The 20,312-nt window shown below is 39.3% G+C and overlaps 1 protein-coding gene across 12 annotated transcripts in view; it reads right to left on the reverse strand.

Annotated features, from left to right (window-relative positions):
- The window catches only part of ENAH (ENAH actin regulator), a 158,976-nt gene that overhangs the window by 73,403 nt on the left and 65,261 nt on the right, over window positions 1-20,312 (reverse strand). For 10 of the 12 annotated variants that reach the window (XM_021677180.2, XM_064383561.1, XM_012459784.3 and 7 more), the window contains exon 1: window positions 7,199-7,230. The exons of the other annotated variants lie outside the window; for them this stretch is intronic. In XM_021677180.2, the coding sequence (XP_021532855.2) occupies window positions 7,199-7,215 (17 nt within the window). In that variant the 5' untranslated portion in view covers window positions 7,216-7,230. Of the gene's footprint in view, window positions 1-7,198; window positions 7,231-20,312 lie in introns of those variants that run through there. 12 annotated transcript variants of the gene reach the window in all.

Raw genomic sequence — 20,312 nt, forward strand, 5'->3', positions numbered from 1 at the left:
GTTTTCCTCTACTTTTTTTCTCCAAATGAACATATCCAAGTAGCCAAGAAAGGCCAAAAATGCAAAAAATTAGTTGGTTGGTTTTCTGATGGAGAATGAAAAAAATCTTCAAAATGTGTTAAGGATACAAACCCAATTCTAAACAAAACTGAAAATAGAAGAAAAAATAAGATATGGGTAAGAGCTGAGGTGTTATTGGAGAGGCAGTAATAGCCATGTGGGTATGTGACACACATATGTGAAGGGACTGGCTAAACCCAAATAACTGTAGTCCTAGAAGACATGAGGCACTGGTGGGGCACAGTGGCTCACACCTATAATCCAAGTACTTTGGGAGGCTGAGGCAGGTAGATCACCTGAGAGTAGGAATTCAAGACCAGCCTGGCCAACCTAGTGAAACCCTGTCTCTACTAAAAATACAAAAATTAGCTGGGTGTGGTGGCAAGCACCTGTAATCCCAGCTACGAGAGGCTGAAGCATGAGTATCACAATCGCGCCCCTGCACTCCAGCCTGGGTGACAGAGCAAGGCTCCATCTAATAACAACAAAAAGACATTAGGCACTCCGAGAAGCCACATCAAGGTCCAGTCAGGAAGGGATGGCACTGCCTGCTGGGGTTTAGTGACAAATGCAACTGAATCCTCTCATACCTCTCCACAGCATCTGAGGACCTCTTCTCACTAGAGATATTCTGTCATATAATAAAAAGTACAGCTGACCATTGAACAACATGGGAACTGTGCAGATCCACTTGTATTCACACGTATTTTTCTTTCCAGTATTTTTTCCAGTGTTACACCCGGTGGTACCTGCCTCTCCTTCCACCTCCCTCACCTCTCCCACCTTACCCTCTCTAAGACAGCAAGGCCAAGCCCTCCTCTTCCTGCTCCTCCCCAGCCTGCTCAACATGAAGACAAGGATGAAGATCCTTATAATGATCCATGTCCACTTAATGAATAGTAAATATATTTTCTCCTTCTTATGATTTTCTTAATAACATTTTCTTTTCTCTAGATTACTTTAAGAATATGGTATAAAATACATATAACATGACAAAATATGTGTTGATCAACTATTTATGGATATCTATAAAGCTTCCACTCAACAGCAAGCTATCAATAGTTAAGTTTTTGGGAAGTCAAAAGTTGCACTTGGGCCAGGCATGGTGGCTCACGCATGTAATCCCAGCCCTTTGGGAGGCTGAGGTGGGCACATCACTTGAAGTCAGGAGTTTGAGACTAGCCTAGCCAACATGTTGAAACCCCATCTTTACTAAAAATACAAAAATTAGCCAGGCATGGTGGTATGCACCTGTGGTCCCAGCTACTCAGGTGGCTGAAGCATGAGAATTGCTTGAACCTGGGAGGCAGAGGTTGCAGTAAGCTGAAACCACACAGCTGCACTCCAGCCTGAGCGACAGAGTGAGACTCCATCTCCAAAAAAAAAAAAGTTGCACTTGAGGATGAGAGTCCCTAACCTCCTCCACCCCTGTACTCGCCTTTTTTCCTCTACAGTTCAAGGTTCAAATGTATTTGGTCTAGGGTCCTGGGTTCCTAGTACAGGGCTCCTCGAAGTGTCTTTGGTATACTAATGAGATGATTCTTGGCTGAGGGGCTCCTAGATGGCGTCAAGTGGCCAGAAACATCAAGGCATGACTGGAAGGCTGGAACTCAGGCCCACACTTCCCACCCCACTACTCCCCCAACAACAACTGGGGAAGGGAGGCAGGCTGGAGATGGAGTTCAATCACAATGGCCAATGACTTCATCAATCATGCCTATGTAATGAAACTGCCATAAAAACCCTGAATGACAGGGTCAGAGGGCTTCTGGGGTTAATCAACATATGAAGGTGCTGGGAGAAAAGACCCATATGCCTCTCTTCCATTTGGCTATTCCTAAACTATATCCTTTATAACAGGTAATAGTGAAGTGCTTTGCTGAGTTCTGGGAATCATTCTAGCAAATTATCAAATGTGGGTTGGGTGGTTTCAGGAACCTCAGAATTTTCAGTTGGCTAAGTAGATGTGGATAGCCTGGGCACTCCATTTGCAGTGTATCTGAAGTAGGGACAGCTTTGTGGGACTGAGCCTTTAACTTATGGGGTCTTTGTTAATTCTGCATAGTGTCAGAGTGAACTGAATTGTTGGACACCCAGTTGGTGAAGAAGAGACTGTCGAAGTAAGGAAAAAAGCCATTCACATACTAAATCCTATTACAGGTGTGATGCACAAAATAAATGGGTGGTAAGCAGTTTCAGACTTCATGGAGCCATGAACTTCAAAAGCAGACAAGATAAATCAATACAGAATTGGCTGCCAATATTTTGGGCTACTTGCCAGGTATGCAATGGGGCGGCAGTGGGGACCAACATAACTTATTTAAAATGATATTTTTGAAATCTAAAAATATGAATATTTCAAAACAAAGATAAATCGTTAAATGCAATAACTTGGGCTTCCTAGACAATTCCCTGTATTATCTGTAGATATTTTTCCCCCATTTCTCCCTGGTCCAATGAAATGCTTAGCCAAGGGCCTACTTTAAAATATGGCTGGCCTTTCTTAGCCACGAGAGACAGTATTGCTGCATGGACACTGGTGAACAAATAATAGAGCAATGCATCATTTTACTACCATCCTATCTGCATCATGACAAGCCTCAAAATGAATACCCAGTCAAAGTCTTCAAGATTCTGAGTCAGTGAAGCAACTACGCAAAAGATTAAATTAGTAAATTACCAAGCTGTAGTTTTGTGAAGATCAGGCATTAAATTAGTTATAAACAAAAATTTCATTTTTACGATTCAATGCAATTGGTATATATAGAGTTAATTACAATCATCTCCTCATGTTAATTTTGGTATTTTAAAATAAAATATGGCATTAAAAGGCTAGAGACAGCTGGTTTAAACGGGGGAAACAAGGTCTAAAAACCAAAATACCAAATTACAATCTTGTGGTTTTGTCAGGTAATTCATTTCTGAATATAGTCAAGTTGACTCAGCAGGTATATGGATGACAACACTTGCGAAGTTCTATTCTCATAGGTACCAGTGAATGAAGTGGTTCCTGGTATTTAAGCAGACTAAGGATTGCTGGGCTAGTCTTGTATATACTAGTTATTGAGACTGCAGTAAAACCAAGCTGTTAACAAATATCAACTTGTTTTCAAAGATACCACTTATTGGCCGGGTGCAGTGGCTCACGCCTGTAATCCCAGCATTTTGGGAGGCCGAGGGGGTGGCTCACGAAGGTCAAGAGATTGAGACCATCCTGGCCAACATGGTGAAACTCTGACTCTACTAAAAATACAAAAATTAGCTGGACGTGTTGGCGTGCACCTGTAGTCCCAGCTACTTCGGAAGCTGAGACAGAACTGCTTGAACCCAGGAGGCAACGGTTGCAGTGAGCCAAGATCACACCACTGTACTCCAAGCCTGAAAAAGATACCACTTATTCATCATTACTTGTCAAAGAAAGCATGAATATGACAGTGCACAGCACATAGTAGGCACTCTTTAAATGCTTTTTCAGCACATACTATAATCTAACAAAATCCTACTCATCAAGACCTGGATCAAATACTATTCCTCTTATTAATTCTTTCTGGGGTTCTCAAAGCCAGAACTAATTGCCCCTTCCTCTGAGTTCTCAGAGTATTCATTAATCTCTCAACAACCAAGACTCTCTGAGGAAGCAATATTCAAGGAACGGGAAGGACTTGAGTTTTACTCCAAGTGTAACCTGGGAAGTCATGGAAGGGCTTTAAGCAGAACATGACTTACATTTTAAAGATAACTGCAGCTACTATGTAGAGAAAAAATTCAAGAAGGTGGCAGAGAAATCAAGAACAGAAGCACAAATACCAGACTAGAAAAAAAGGAGGGAGGGGAAAGCACTGGGGATGTATGATGGAAGTACAGCAGAAACGATGTGCAGATAGATCAGATGCAAAGAAGGGGGCAATCAAAAGGAGGAAAAAAATTATGGATACACCTAGCATTTTAATGATATTCCCACAGTTAATATGTGATATGTATTATGTAAAGTATTAGAATATATCAACACTGAAAGTCATGGTCCAACTCACTTATTTAGAAACATGTCTTCACTATCTTTGAAAATGGAAAATATGTCATTCCTTCTTGAATGCCCTATTGCAGCATAGAGCCTAGTCTGTGGTGAGTTATCAACATGTGCACAATAACCTCTATGATACTATCAGCCACTTAAGATAATATGTCCTAAAGAAAGAGAATTAGCATCACATCTGTTATGATACTGAGTCATTCTATGAACTAAGATGTCATTTATTCAGAAGATAAAATATAAAGAAATGACACTTAAAAGTTTGGAATTTTAAAGACAGAATTTTCATCTTATTCTCTGATGTCAATTTATTGGGTTAAGTCTACAATTTTATGGCATTTCAAACATTAAAGAGGCTCGGAGTAAACAACTGAGTTAGGTTTCAACCCAAATCCACAAATATTGTTCACATTTATATCACAGGTCCTGGCATATAATAAAAGTGAGAGAGACCATCTCAGTTATAAAAGACTGTGGGCCAGGCACGGTGGTTCTCACCTGTATTCCCAGCACATTGGGAGGCCAAGGTGGGTGGATCACCTGAGGTCAGGAGTTCGAGACCAGCCTGGTCAACATGGCAAAACCCTGTCTCTACTAAAAATACAAAAAACTAGCTGGGCGTGGTGGCAGACGCCTGTAGTCCCAGCTACTTGGGAGGCTGAGACATGAGATTCGCCTGAAAGGAGGCAGAGGTTGCAGTGAACCAACATTGTGCCTACTGCACTCCAGCCTGGGTGACAGAGTGAGACTCTGTCTCCAAATATAAAAATAAAAAACAAAAAAATAAAGATTGTACATTCAGATAGGAATAATAAACATATTTTTCTCAAACAGGAAAGTGAACAATAAATAGCATGTGCCATATATTGTGTTAAAAATCAAGAACTTTTTCTAGTCCAGAGCACCAACACCACCACTCTGGAATCACTATCCTACAAATGTAGGGGTCACTCCAGAATCCTCCCTTACCCTCACTGCTCCAAACACACAGTCACCAAGGCCTGTCAATTCTGTTTCCAAAAGACTCCTACAATGTATCAGTACCCTTTGTTCACAATGCTCAAAAGCTTTAATTTGGGCCTTCCCTAGTTCCTCAACTGGATTATTTCAATAGTCTCCTTAACGGTATCTCTCACTGCAATCATATTCTCCCCTCCCAATGATTTGAGAGGGATATTTTTATAAATGAAATTTGATCGTGTCACTCTTCTGGTTAAGATACCTCAAAGACTCATTTCGGGATAAACGCTGGCTTCACAGCATCACAAACAGGGTCCACTATGGTTTGGCCTGTCTTCCTCAACCTTCATTCTTACTTTAAAATACTTATTAAGCATGTAATGTATCCCAGACATTATTCTACCATCCTAGTGCTGGGAGCACATTGGTGTTCAAAATAGTCCAAAACTATAGAACAGTTATGCTGTACATGTTCATGTAGTCACAATTTTGTACATGCCTTCCCCTCTTCCTGACCAGATTATCTGCCCCATTTTCCTCTTCCCAGATACCTTCTAATTCTGGCCTATACTTCAGAATTTAGAAAGTTATCTCTTCTTGAAAGTTTTTATACTCCCCTCAAAACAAGAACTTATTTTCTGTGCTCTCACAATATATTGTACACATCACCTCTACCAATATCAGATGTTAAATTCATGAAGGATTGGCAACGTATCTGTCCTAATTAAAGATTTGTGAGAGAAGTGGCCTGAAAAGTGGTGGGTGATACTAAGGGTGAAAAGTAAAAATCTGTAAACTTGGTGTAAGAGCTCTGAAATACGACAGTGAAAGCTTCCTTTTCTGACCTCCAACACCCAAATGGACTATCTCTCCACTCCTCCCCTTCCCATCCATAAACCATACCACTAGCACTCTAAATGCTCAGAGCTTCTCAACTACTGTAATCACTCTGCACTGGTCTGCTCCTAGAGGTTAGATGGTACTTGAGAATCAGCTATACAGCCTGGGCAACACAGCAAGACCCCCATCTCTACAGAAATGAAAAATTTAAAAATCAGCTGGGCACAGTGGCACGTGCCTGTAGTCTTAGCTACTTGGGAGGCTGAGGTGGGAAGATCACTTGAGCTAGGAGTTCAAGGCCACAGTGAGCCATGATCATGTCACTGCACTCTAGCCTGGGTGACACAGCATGACTGTCTCAAAACAAAGAAAGAGAATCAGCTTTGTTTGTGACCAAATGTATTCATTATAAATGTACTTGTAAGTCTGCAACCTAAATATTATATAAATTGATATGATGTGAGCATATAGAAATCCTATAAAAATTAAGTTAAATGTTTTGAGAAATTTTTATCAAGGTAGGCACTAAAAGGATCATACAAGTCTAGCAAAGTTCTGTATTCAGAATGCTTTGCACATGTCTAAGTTCTCGCTCGACTTCAAAGAAACCAAAGCTGAAACGTCATTATCCGCTGGGGCATGTTTTAGGAAGAAAAAGAATATAGAGTTCTCATCACGAGACTAACACTAAAGAAAAAGTTTTACAGCAAAAGACTGGAGAATTAACACATATAACGCAGACTAGAGTATTTAAAGAGTGAGAGGCACCACAGGAGCAAATGCACAGAGGGATGGCCATGTGAAGAGGCAGCAAGCGGGCGGCCATCTGCAAGCCAACAAGAGAGACCTTAGAGGAAACCAGCCCTGCCAGCACATTGAGCTCAAGCCTTCAGAACTGTGAGAAAATAAATTTCTGGGCCAGGCACAGTGGCTCACGACTATAATCTCAGCACTTTGGGAGGCTGAGGCAGGTGGACTGCTTGAGCCCAGGAATTCAAGACCAGCCTGGGCAACATAGTAACACCCCGTCTCTACAAAAAATACAAAACTTAGCTGGGCAGGGTGGCAGGCACCTGTGGTCCCAGCTACTCAGGAGGCTGAGATGGGAGGATCCCTGGAGCCTTGAGCCAACATCGTGCCACTGAACTCCAACCTGGGTGACAGAGTTAAGACCCTATTTCAAAAGAAAAAAAAATCAGTTAAAGCTTCCAAAAATAAATATTTAAAGTTATATGTCATTTTTAAGGATACTAAACTTTATTTCAATTAACCAACCACTATCACCAGTAGACCAAATTAGAAACTTACCTCCTTTGCCATTCCATAAAAAAAAGAAAGAAATATTGCTAAGAATCAGGGAAAAAATTCCACTTGCTAGTTACAATTAGGTTCTGCCACAATGGCTGAGAGATTGAGGAATACAACAAAAACACTGTGAATGCCACTGACAAACAGCAGATGCAAATAACGTCAGCCTACAAAGTTATTTTCTGCAAGGCAAGAAAACCATCTGGAATGCAGCAGCACCAAATATGCAGAAAAGCAAAACTTCCTCTAAAGACCACATAGTTCTGTTTCATTCATCTTACCAAGAAATAGCAATAATAAATAAAAGGTAAAAATATCAATATAGCATTATTAAACTCTTTATCCTACAACATCTGCATTCATGTGCAAAGTACAAATGCAGTCTAGGATAACTGATCTGATTCACCAAAGAAAATCGTCAGTCTAAATGATCATCCAAAGCAAGATGGCATGTTTTAAAGAAAAGAAAACATTTCAGCAAATCTGTTGGGTCATTCTGCAGGATGAAAAAAATCTCTTAAAAAAGGGAAAAGCGTTAAGTTAAATACAATGATATGTAGAAAAAGTACTTTAGAGAAGGTACCTACTACATGTGTGTGCTTAGGAACAGTGGAAGAAATATTTTTTCAATAATTTTTGTGGTACTATTTGACTTTAATCATGAATGCCTCTTACTTAAACAAGTATAGAATCTGCCAAATTCAATAAATGTGACTCAGGCGATAAAAAGAACCTGTCCCTCTCTGTAACATACCTGGAGACAGAAGAATGATAATAAAGACAACGAGAATGCACAATTTTCCTAGTCTTAGAACAACAAGGGAGACAGAGAAACTTGTAAAACTTATAAAAGCTTGTGGAGACAGAAAAAAATACAAAGAAACATTAACAGGCTGGGTACAGTGGCTCAGGCCTATAATCCTAGCACTTCGGCAAAGGCAGGAGGATCACTTGAGCCCAGGAGTTACAGAACAGCCCGGACAAAACAAAGTGAGACTCTGTCTCCACAAAAAATAAAAAATAAAATAAATTAGCCAGGTACAATGGTGTGCACCCATAGTTCCAGCTACTTGGGAGACTGAAGTAGAAGGATCACTTCAGCCCAGGAGTTCAAAGTTACAGTGAGCTATTATTGAGCCACTGCATTCCAGCCTGGGTAATACAGTGAGACACCATCTCTTAAAAAAAGAAGAAAAGAAAGATTAACAAACTAGTAAGATTGAGAGTACCTAGGATAGGAACCTGCTTTGTGTGTGCAACTCTAGCTGGCCACATACTGATGAAGACTTGGCCCGCTGCTAAGCAGCACAGAAAAAAATTCAAGCAATGCTCTCTTTCTTGTAATATGAAAGACTAATTAACAAAGATAAAGCAAATGCTACTTGAAAAAATTAAAACCAACTGTTTCAGAAGAATGCACTCTACAACTGTCTATAAATATTTGAGACCCTGTATTTCAGAGTATTGTTTAATTGTAGGCACAAAAAATCCTAACAAAATCAATGAGGAAAAATGTATCAGTGGATTAGAATCCAATAGACACTAACAGGTCCCCAGTTAATCAGTCATAAAGAATCCAAATCTCTTGATTTACATTATGAAAGACCTAAACCCCAGAGACAATTAAGTGACATAAGTAATTACTAAGCCAGTATTGTGATACTAATACTACTACTAATAGTAAAAAATAAGGATATGTATACAGTACTTACTAAGTGTCATATACAGTTCTATGTGCTTTGCCTTTATTAATTCACTTATCTCTTCAATAAACTTATTTGGTAGGTACCATTGATGTCCCCATTTTACAGATAGGAAATTGAGACACAAGAAGTGAATTAACTTGACTAAGAACATACTGTAGGGAGAGGCAGAAACGGGACTCAAAGCAGCCAGTCTGCTTCCAGGTCTGGACTTGCAACCACTCTACTCAAAAAAGAAAGTTAGATTCTGACTATCCACGATATTAGAGTTCCACAAAATTACCTCTTCACATATTTTCTATTATTTCCACATTAACTTTATGTTATATTTAATTTGAAGCTAAGAGGAAATAATTTATTTGCTGAAATTTATATTCTTTTTAGAAATAACCAAGGTTTATTTTAAAAGATTTCATTACTGAAAATATAATGTTAACTTATAACAAAAACATGTCTGGAATACCAGATTTTAAGGCAGTAGGAAGAAACTTATTCATAAAATTAATACTCCAGGGAAAGTTTTCTTCAAAAAGAATCTCAACTTTCTTCAAAGAATTACATGAAAGACAAAATCTGTGGGAAACATTTGACACACACAGACATGCACACACAAGCAGGAAGAACAGAACAGCAGTTACTGTTCCATTATTTTAAACTACTCCAATTTTGTTACTACACGATGCATGAGTTTGGTGCATTACAGGAAGCATATGAACTTTGAAATCTATTAGCCAATTAGAAGAATAAGTCTTCCCATTTTTCAAAAAGAATAGATAAAAAGAAATAATTTCAGTCATGAATATTTTCAAGCAAGTCAGTGTAGAAAAATACTGACTAGAAAATTAAGATAAAACTTCAACCTAAAAGTACAGAAAAATACCCTTTCAATGTTTAAAGTTTTGTTACATTCCTTTAATTCAGATGCTTTGCTGTTCTTCTCTTGTAAGACATCCCATAGCTTCCTAGTGGTAAACTTTGCTTTTGAAATTTCTCACCCTGCTGTGTGATTCTGGCGCCTACTCTAAGTATACACTGTAAAAAATAAAAATTTATACCTTCTTCTTCTTCTTCCCCATACCCTCAACTCACCAACAAAAAAACACGGCTCTATTAATGATCTCCACACCTCCTGGTACTCATGACCAGAGCCTTGCCTCTATTGAACAGAATATGGCAAAAAAAAAAATAATAATAATAATAATAAATACACACACAAACACACAAACACACACACACACACACACAAAATGTCACTTCCAAGGTTAATTTACAAAATGGCTCTGGCTTCCATATAGTTTGCCACCTTATGGAGAGGTCCACATGGCAAAGACAATTATCAGGAAGAAATGGAGGTCCTCAGTCCAACAGCTGGTAGGCAACTAAATCCAACCAATTAATGTGAATGAGCTTAGAAGCAGATCCTCAACCCCGCCCCCCATGACTTCAGTTGAGACTGCAGCCTTGGCCAACATCTTGACAGCATTTGTCAAAGACCCTGCGCCAGAGGATCCACCTAAGCCAAACCCAGAATCCTGACCCTCAGAAACTGTGATAAAAAAGACGTGTCATTTTAAGCCACTAAAACTTTTAGCATAATTTATTGCGTGGCTATAAATAATGTATCATCCCTTCACTCCCTCTTGCCTGACCTCAAGACCTTAAACTTCTTACAAGCCAAGATTGAGCCAAGTGCAATGGCTCAATCCCAGCACTTTGGGAGGCCAAGTAATCCCAGCACTTTGGGGGGCCAAGGTGGGTAGATCATTCGAGGTCAGGAGTTTGAGACCAGCCTGGCCAACATGGTGAAACCCTGTCTCTACTAAAAATACAAAAATTAGCCAGGCGTGGTATCACATGCCTGTAATCCCAGCTACCTGGGAGGCTGAAGCAGGAGAATCGCTTAAGCCTAGGAGGTGGAAGTTGCAATGAGCCAAGATCACATCACTGCACTCCAGCCTGGGCAACAGATCGAGACTCTATCTCAAAAAAAAAAAGAATAAGCCAAGATTACCTCAGATTTCATAAGCTCCATGGCTTTTAGCATACATATAGGCACACAGGGCTCAGATTCTTCATCTGGCCATCCATCTTTTTTTAAGTGGACTTGTAATTTTCAAAGATCAATTCCCATTGCACCAGCAAACCTAAACCTTCATAGTATGAGAGTTTATAGACACCTAGAAATGGTCACAGACAAAAAAAGAAAAGTGAGGAAACTCTTCACTTGGCAACACATAGTTCCCTTAGTAAATTCTCCCATTACTAAGAAACTTTTCTTAGCAACTGAAAAGATTATTTCACCTGTTTCCTGTAGTTCTTTTCCTCACATTATTTTCATGAAGTTATATGGCAAAGCATCTCAAAATACTTTCCAAGCACTGTAGAGTTAAAAATACCAAGTGTGGCTAATTTTAGCTATAAAGGTACCAGACAGAGCCAAGTTAGGACAGACATGGAAATAAAAATGGGTAATGAGAGATGGGGTTGGGTTGAGGGTGAACCACATTGACTTTTTATATTATCACTCTGCAAGATTATTAATTTTAATGAATGAATAGTGTCAGCAAAAGACAAGTACAATATGAGCTCAAGAAAGAAAAACTGAAGCAGAATACTATAAGATCTCAATCTGTTTTTCTCAAAATCTAAGCAGGGAGGGTTCTGCTTCTGGCCAAGCAATGGCTACCTTTCCAAATGACCCTCCCATAGGTAAAACTGAAAACTCTGGATTAAAATTTAAAAAAATTTTTTTGAGACAGGTTTTCACTCTGTCACCCAGGCTGGAGTGCAGTGGTATGATCACAGCTCACTTCAGTCTCTACCTCCCAGGCCCAAGTGATCTTCCCACCTCAGCATCTCAAGTAGCTGGGACCACAGGCACACACCACTATACCCAGTTAATGTTTTGTTTTGTTTTTAAGTTTTTGGTAGAGATGGGATCTCCCTATCTTGCTCAGGCTGGTTTCAAACCCCTGAGCTCAAGCAATCCTCATCTCTGGATAAAAGTTATAGAACAACTATATGAAGTGATATGGTTTGGATCTGTGTCCCTGCCCAAAGGTCATGTCATTGTAATCCCCAATGTTGGAGGTGGGGCCTGGTGCGAAGTGACTGGATAACAAGGGTGGTTCTTCATGAATGGTTTAGCAACATCCCCTTGGTGCTATTCCCATGATAGTAAATTCTCATGAGATCTGGTTGTTTACAAGTGTATATAGCACCTTCCCCTTCTCCCTCTTGCTCCAGTCACAGTAAATGCCAGCTCCCCCTTTGCCTTCCACCATGATTGTAAATTTCCTGAGATCTCCCCAGAAGCCAGCATCATGCTTCCTATAAAGCCTGTGGAACCGTAAGCCAATTAAACTCCTTTATAAATTACCCAGGCTCAGGTATTTATTTATAGCAGCGAAAGAATGGACTAATACATGAAGGCACTGGAGAATGACAAGAAGGGAGTCAACTCTTAGAAGAAAGGAATAATGTGGGGAGAGTTCTCTGACGTTTACAGCTTTTAGCCTGACAACTGGCCCTGGTCTGTGCTACATGGGAGAGTTAAAACTCCAACAGAAACACTCACAGCCTTTCTAGCTTAAAGATAAAAAGATAGAGTTCAGGGCAGGCAATCCATAGCTGCTGCAAAATGAGGATATTCCTGGAAGGAAAATAAGCAAGTGGGCAGGAGGGAACCCCAAATTCTGTATACAAACTCTGCTTAAATCTCTGGATGATCCCTGATCTACTCATGTTAGGGTGGTTTCCAAGTAACTAAAAGAGCTGAACCAAAATACGACCCGCTGTCTAAAAGACAAAATTTGCTGTTTGAGTCCAACCAAGTTATACAGATCTGTGGGACCGTATCATTGGATCTAACATACTGATAAATCTAAGAGTCTGGGACAACTCCTCACTCTCTGCAAAAAAAGCAAAACATAGTCAGTCTAAAAACAACCACAAGTAGGTATATCCCAGTCAAAGATAAAGATATTTGAAGTGGTTACGGAAAAATGAAACTTTACATACAGAAGAACAATAAATTGGATGACCACAGACATCTTCATACTATACTGCAGAAACAAAAGAGAGCAGAGACAGTAAAATGACGTCTTTAAAGAGTTCAAATATAAAGCTGCCAATCCAAAACTCCACATCCGGGAAAATATTCTTTTAGAATGAAGGAAAATAAAGATATTTTAAGAAAAAAAGAGGTCAGGCGCAGTGGCTCATGTCTGTAATCTCTGCACTTTAGGGGGCTGAGGCGGGCGGATCACCTGAGGTCAGGAGTTCAAGACTAGCCTGGCCAACACGGTGAAACCCCGTCTCTACAAAAAGACAAAAATTAGCCAAGTATGATGGTGGGTACCTGTAATCCCAGCTACTCGGGAGGCTGAGGAAGGACAATCACTTGAACCCAGGAGGCGGAGGTTGCAGTGAGCCAAGACTGTACCATCGCACTCCAGCCTGGGCAACAGAGCAAGACTCTGTCTTGGAAAAAGAAAAAAGAAAAGAGAATTATTCAAGTTGAAAGAAAATGGTACTAGACAGACACTCAAATAGTCTGTAAGAAATGAAGAACATCAAAAATGGTAAATATAGGCCGGGCACAACGGCTCACACCTGTAATCCCAGCAATTTGGGAGGCCAAGGCAGGTAGATTAGTTGGGGCCAGTGCTTCAAGAACAGTCTGGTCAAGATGGTGAAACCCCACTTCTACTAGAAATACAAAAATTAGCCAGACGTGGTGGTGCACAACTGTAATCCCAGCTATTTGGGAGGCTGAGACACAAGCATCGGTTGAACCCTGGAGGCAGAGATTGCAGTGAGACCAGACTGCGCCACTGCACTCCAGCATAGGCGACAGAGCAAGACTCTTGTTTCAAAAACAAAAAAAGTTAAATACAGGGTAAATATAAATTAGATGTGTTAATTTAAGGTAAAACTTGTAACGTTATCTTAAGAAGTTTCAAATTGTGCAGATAGGATATATCAGACAAGTACAGCAAAATAAACTGGAGGGAACAAACCTAGAGAGTTGCAAGGCTTCTACATTTTATGCAAACTGCTACAACATTAATTCTAAGTAAATGGTAAAAAAATGAACAGCTGAGGGGGAGAGAAAATGCAAAGAGGTATAGCAAGAAAGTCAGCAGAAAAATAACAATAGAATTCTAAAGGTATTCAATTTATCCCCCCAAAAGGCAGAAAAGGAATAAAAAGGAGTGAAAATAGACATACAAAAAAGAAACAGAATACAAATATTAAAATGGTAGACTGAAGTCCAACTTCTCAATAATTACATCAAATGTTAATGATTAAACACTCATTAAAAGACAGACATTAAATAATAAAGACTCAATTACATGCCACCCACAATTACATCTGCACTTTAAATATACAGAAAACAGGTAGGTTCAAAGTAAACAAACATTGGTAAACAACAAGATCTTCAACTAACATAAAAAAAAGGAACAAAGTAAATAAATAATTATATGCCATGAAAACAGTATGCATATATTAATATCAGAACTGATACATTGTATCATATGAAGTAGACTTTTAAGCAGAGGAACTTTTCAAAATTATAAAATGGTCAACTCATCAGAAACAAATAACAATCCTGAATGTGCAACCACCTAATCACAGTCTCTAAATACATAAAGCAAAAATTGACAGAATTAAAGGGGAAAAGGGCCGGGAGCAGTGGCTCACGCCTATAATCCCAGCACTTTGAGAGGCTCCGGTGGGTGGATCGTATGAGGTCAGGAGTTCAAGACCAGCCTGGCCAACATGGTGAAACCACATCTCTAATAAAAATACAAAAATTAGCCAGGTGGTCATGGCATGCGCCTGTAATCCCAGCTACTCAGCAGGCTAAGGTGGGAGAATCGCTTGACCCTGGGTGGCAGAGGTTGCAGTGAGCTGAGATCACACCACTGCACTCCAGCCTGGACAACAGAGTGAGACCCTGTGTAAAAAATAATAATAAATAAATTAAAAATCATGAGATGCAGCTAAAGCAGTGTTTAATGGGAAATTTATAGTTGTAAATGCATATGTAAGAAAAGAAAGGCCTAAAAGCAGACTTGAGCTTTGTTCTTAAGTTAGAAAAGAATGGGCATGGTGGCTCATGCCTGTAATCTCAGAACTTTGGGAGGCCAAGGTGGAAGGATTGTTTTAGCCCAGGAGTTTGAGACCAGCCTGGGCAACAAGGTCGCACTTCATCTCTATTAAAAAAAAAAAAAATGTAAAAATTGGCCAGGCATCATTGCGTGCACCTGTAGTCCCAGCTACTTGGGACGACAAGGCGGGAGGATTGCTTGAGCCCAGGTGCGCAAGGCTGAGGCACAAGAATCACTTGAACCTGGAAGGTGGAGCCTGCAGTGACCTGAGATCACACCACAGCACTCCAGCCTGGGAGAGAGTGAGATCTTCTCCAAAAAAAAAAAAAAAAAAAAAAAGTGGAGAGGAGAAGGAGAGGGAAGAAGGGAAGAGGAGGGGGAAGGAAAAGGGAAAAAAAAAAGAAAGAAATTGATATATAGAGCTCCTCACAAATAAAACTCCAGGCACATGGTTTCACTAGTGAATTGTGTCAAACAGCTCAGGAAAAAACAGTCTTGATATTATATAAACTGTCAAAAAAATAAAGAAGAAAACATTTCCAGCTTGATTTATGAGACTAGCATGATCCCAACACCAAAGCCACATAAAGATACTACAAATAAAGAAAATTATATTATCCTTCAATAATATACATGCGAAATTTCTTAACAAAATAGTATTAGCCTCAGCACTTTGAGCGGGCAATCACTTGAGCCTGTGAGTTCAAGACCAGCCTGGGCATCACAGACGAGCCTAGGCATCAAGTATTATTATTAAAGTTACTAAAATAATAATACATCATGACAAAGTAGGGTTTGTTCCAGTAATGCAAGATTGGTTTGACATCTGAAAATCAAGGTAATTCACCATAACAGAATAAAGGAGAAAAACAATGTAAGGCAAAAGATGCAGAAAAAGGCCAGGCGCAGTGGCTCACCCCTGTTATCCCTGCACTCTGGGAAGCCAAGGCAGATGGACCATTTGAGATCAGGAGTTCGAGACCGGCCTGGCCAACATGAAGAAATCCCACCTCTACTAAAAACACAAAAATTAGCTGGGCATGTTGGCACACACCTGTAGACCCAGCTATTCAGGAGGCTGAGGCAGGAGAATTGCTTCAACCCAGCAGAAGTAGGTTGCAGTGAGCCAAAATCGTGCCACTGCACTCTAGCCTGGGCAGCAGAGTGAGACTCTGTCTCCAAAAAAAAAAAGGCAGAAAAAGCAAGACACATGTTGGATAAAATGCAACATGTGTCTTGACAAAAACTCTCAAAAAAGTAAAAAGAGAAGTGATTTTCCCTAGTATGATTAAGATCATATCCAAAAATATCTAGAACATCATACTTAATTTTGAAACACTGAACTCCTTTTCCCCTAAGGTCTGGTAGAAGGCAAGGATGTTCTTTTTAATCATTTCTGTTCAACATTGTATTGGTGGTCCTAGCCTTTGCACTAAGGCAAAGAAAGAAAAGAAAAAAAAAGAAAGGACAGAAAGATAGAAAGGAAAAATAGCCTCTACTTGCAGATGATGAATTATTGGTTATAGAAAATCCTAAGGAATCTACAAAGCAGCAAACTAGTAAGTGAATTTAGCAAGGTCACAGGATCCAAGTTTAATTTTTAAAATCAGTTGCATTTTTTTATATAGTAGCAACAACAAATTGAAAAAATAAAGTTTTAAAAATCCCGTTTGCAGCCAGGCACAATGCCTCATGCCTGTAATCCCAGCACTTTGGGAGGCCAAGGCAGGTAGATCACAAGGTCAGGAGATCAAGACTATCCTGGCTAACATGGTGAAACCCCGTCTCTACTAAAAATACAAAAAATTAGCCGGGCATGGTAGCATATGCCTGTAGTCCCAGCTACTCGGGAGGCTGAGGCAGGAGAATAGTTTGAACCTGGGATGTAGACGTTGCAGTGAGCCAAGATCGCACCACTGCACTCCAGCCTGGGTGACAGAGCTAGACACCATCTCAAAAAAACACACACAAAAAACTTCCATTTGCAATAGCACCCAAAAAAGAGAATCTTAATAATATTATGCACAAAATCTCTATGCTAAAAACTAAAAAATCCTGGTAAGAGAAATTTTAAAAACTTAAATAAAAACATATACAATGTTCATGGATTGGAAGGCTCAATATTGTTAAGAATCAAGTCTCTCCTAAATTAATCTATAGGTTGAATGCAATCACAATGAAAATCTCATCAAGCCATTTTTGTAGACATTGACAAAGTAATTCTAAAATTCATATAGAAATGCAAAGACCACAGAATATTCAAAACAACTTAAAGAATAATGATAGAAGGCTAACAGTATCTGATTACAAGATTACAAAGGTACAGCAATTAAGAGCGTATGGTAGTGGCCTCAAAAATAGACAAATATATCAATGAAACAGGACAGAGTCTAGAAATCAACACAAAGACAACTAATTTTTTAAAAAGACATCACAGTGGGTAAGTAATGGTCTTTCAATAAGTGGTGCTGGAACAATGGGATATGCATGCAGAAAAAAAACTCAATGCATACCTCGTACTATACAAAAAAATTATTTAAGATATGTCAATTAAGACATAAAAGCTAGACTCATAAACTTCGAGTAGGAAACCTAGGAGAATATCATCATTGGGGGTAGGCAAAAGTTTTTATCAATAATCATAGGGAAAAATAGGCAAATTAAAATTTTCTCCCATCAAAATACACAGAATATATAAATTTTCTCTCAATAAAGCTGTTACAGGAAGAAAGAGAGGGAGGAGGGAAAAAGGAAGAGAATGCATATATAGGCAAGGCACAGGGGAAGAAAAAATTTGCAAAACATAAATCTGACATGAATCCAAGATTTCTGAAACTCTTACAACTAAATAATTAAAAGACCAACAATCAATAAAACATTAGGCAAATAAGTTGAACAGATGTCACAAAACATGATATATAAATGCTCAGTAAATTTGTGCTAAATCATTAATCATCACTGAAAAGCCAGTTAAAACTCACAATAAGATGCCACTACATAACCATCAGAATGGCTAAAACATGGTTTAACCTTAACTCCCACACACTGTGAGAGTATAAAATATTTCAACAAACTTTGAGAGAAAAGTTGGCAGTTTCCTACAGAATTAAACAAACACCTACCCTCTGAAGAGTCAATTTCAACGTTAGGTATTGCCAAAAACTGGAAACAGCCCAGGTATCCATCAACAAGGGGATGGATAAATTGTGGTGTATTCACACAAAGATTCATGAGAAAACAAGAAAAGCAAACAACTGATATACATGACATCATAAGTTGCAAAAACATTATGCTGTGAAGAAAGCCTTACACGAGAGTCTATGTTTTATTATTCCTAGATGAAATTCTAGAACAGGGGAAAAAAAGCTCACCTATAGTGGAAATAAAACACTATGGACAGCAGGGGAAGCAAAGCAAGGAGCGACATGGGAAGGGGCTTCAGTGAATTCTGCCACCACCCCCAGAACATTCTGTAATCTTGAAAGGAGTTTGAGTTACATGTTTGCATCCGTCAAAACTTGCCCAATAATCTGTGCATTCATACACACACACACACACACACACACACACACATTTATTTAACACAAAAGGAAAAAAATAAGCATTACTGAACCCTAGGTAATGATTTAAATACTGACATACTTAGGCAATAGTGTGCTGATGACTACAACTTACTTTTTATTTAGAAATGCATCTGAATAAATAAAAAGATTACAGTCAGCCCTCGGTATCCTAGGAGGGATTGGCTGCAGACTCTCACAGATACTAAAATCTGCAAATTCTCAAGTCCCTTATATAAAATGGCATAGTATTTGCATATAACCTATACACATCCTCTGGTATACTTTAAATCTCTAGATTACTTATAATACCTAATACTATGTAAACAACTGTTATACTGAATTGTATTTTTATGTGTATTATTGTGGCATTGTTATTTAATATTTTTGATCCATGAATATGAAACCCATAGAGAGCCAATTGTATACAGAGAAGGATGGAGAGACAGATGTGTGATAAAGCAAGTAATAGTAAAATGTTCATATTAATAGTAGGCTCTAGATTGTGGGTATACATATGTTAATGGAAAAATTCAACCATTCTGTATTCTTGAAATTTTTCGTAATAAAATATTGAGGGGAAAATTAATCATGTGTGCACTCCTCATGCAGCTTTATCTAATAAAAGAACTAATTATGCACACACTTCTTCAGAGGGGAAAAGAGAGGCCTGTTTTATTTCTCCATATTCATTCCAGCAAGAACTCTAAGAATTTCAAATCAAATGGGTTGAGAAACAACATATAGATGAAAATAAAATTTGGTAGATGCTGTGGTGACTAATCTCCCCTTACCACTCAACACACACACACACACACACACACACACACACACACACACACACAGCACTAAGGTTTAAACACAGAGTCCATAACCACCATTTCAATTAATACCTGTTAAAAAGTGCCAAACAGGGGCTAGGCGTGGTAGCTCACATCTGTAATCCCAGCACTTTGGGAGGCCAAGGAAGGCAGACCACTTGAGGCCAGCAGTTCAATATCTGGCCAACAAGGTGAAACACTGCCTCAACAAAAAAACACAAAAATTACCCAGGCATGGTGGCGCACACCTGTAATCACAGCTACTCAGAGGAGGCTGAGGCACAAGAAGCGCTTGAGCCTGTGAGGCGGAGGCTGCAGTGAGGTGGAGGCTGCAGTGAGCTGAGACTGCGCCACTGCACTCTAGCCTGGGCAACAGAACAAGACTCTGTCTCAAAAAAAAAAAAAAAGTGCCAAATAGGTATTTACAGTCCATACTTCTCTTCTGAGCAACAAACTCACATAACAGCTGCAAATTATGTGTTTCTACCTAGATATCATACACACCTCAAAATACAACCTATTTTTCTCCTTCCCTATTCCCTTTCCCAGATGAAGGATACCAAAATCCTACTGTCTGGCCCCAGCTAGACTGGAATGCCTGCCCTAGACGACTCCTCTGCCAACATCCCTATGTCAGTCTCCAGCTCTGTCAATTCTACCACCTAAACGTCTCTACTAACACCTCCTCCATGGTTCCACTGCCACTGCATTAATGCATTCTTTCTTTCCTAGATTATAACAGCCTCCAAAACAGCCTTTCTACCTCCAGACTCTCCTGCTAGAAGCCCCATAATCTACTTCCTAAGCAAGAATAAGCACCTAAATATTACCTAGAAAATATAACATCCTACAATTTCTGCATAGGAGAATCAAATTAAGAATAGTTTAATTAGGACCTTTTACAAAATAGATTT

The sequence above is a fragment of the Aotus nancymaae genome, unplaced genomic scaffold (genome assembly GCF_030222135.1).
Source record: "Aotus nancymaae isolate 86718 unplaced genomic scaffold, 86718_ANA_hifiasm-v0.15.2.pri h1tg000032l_0, whole genome shotgun sequence".
NCBI classification, from domain to species: Eukaryota; Metazoa; Chordata; class Mammalia; order Primates; family Aotidae; genus Aotus; species Aotus nancymaae.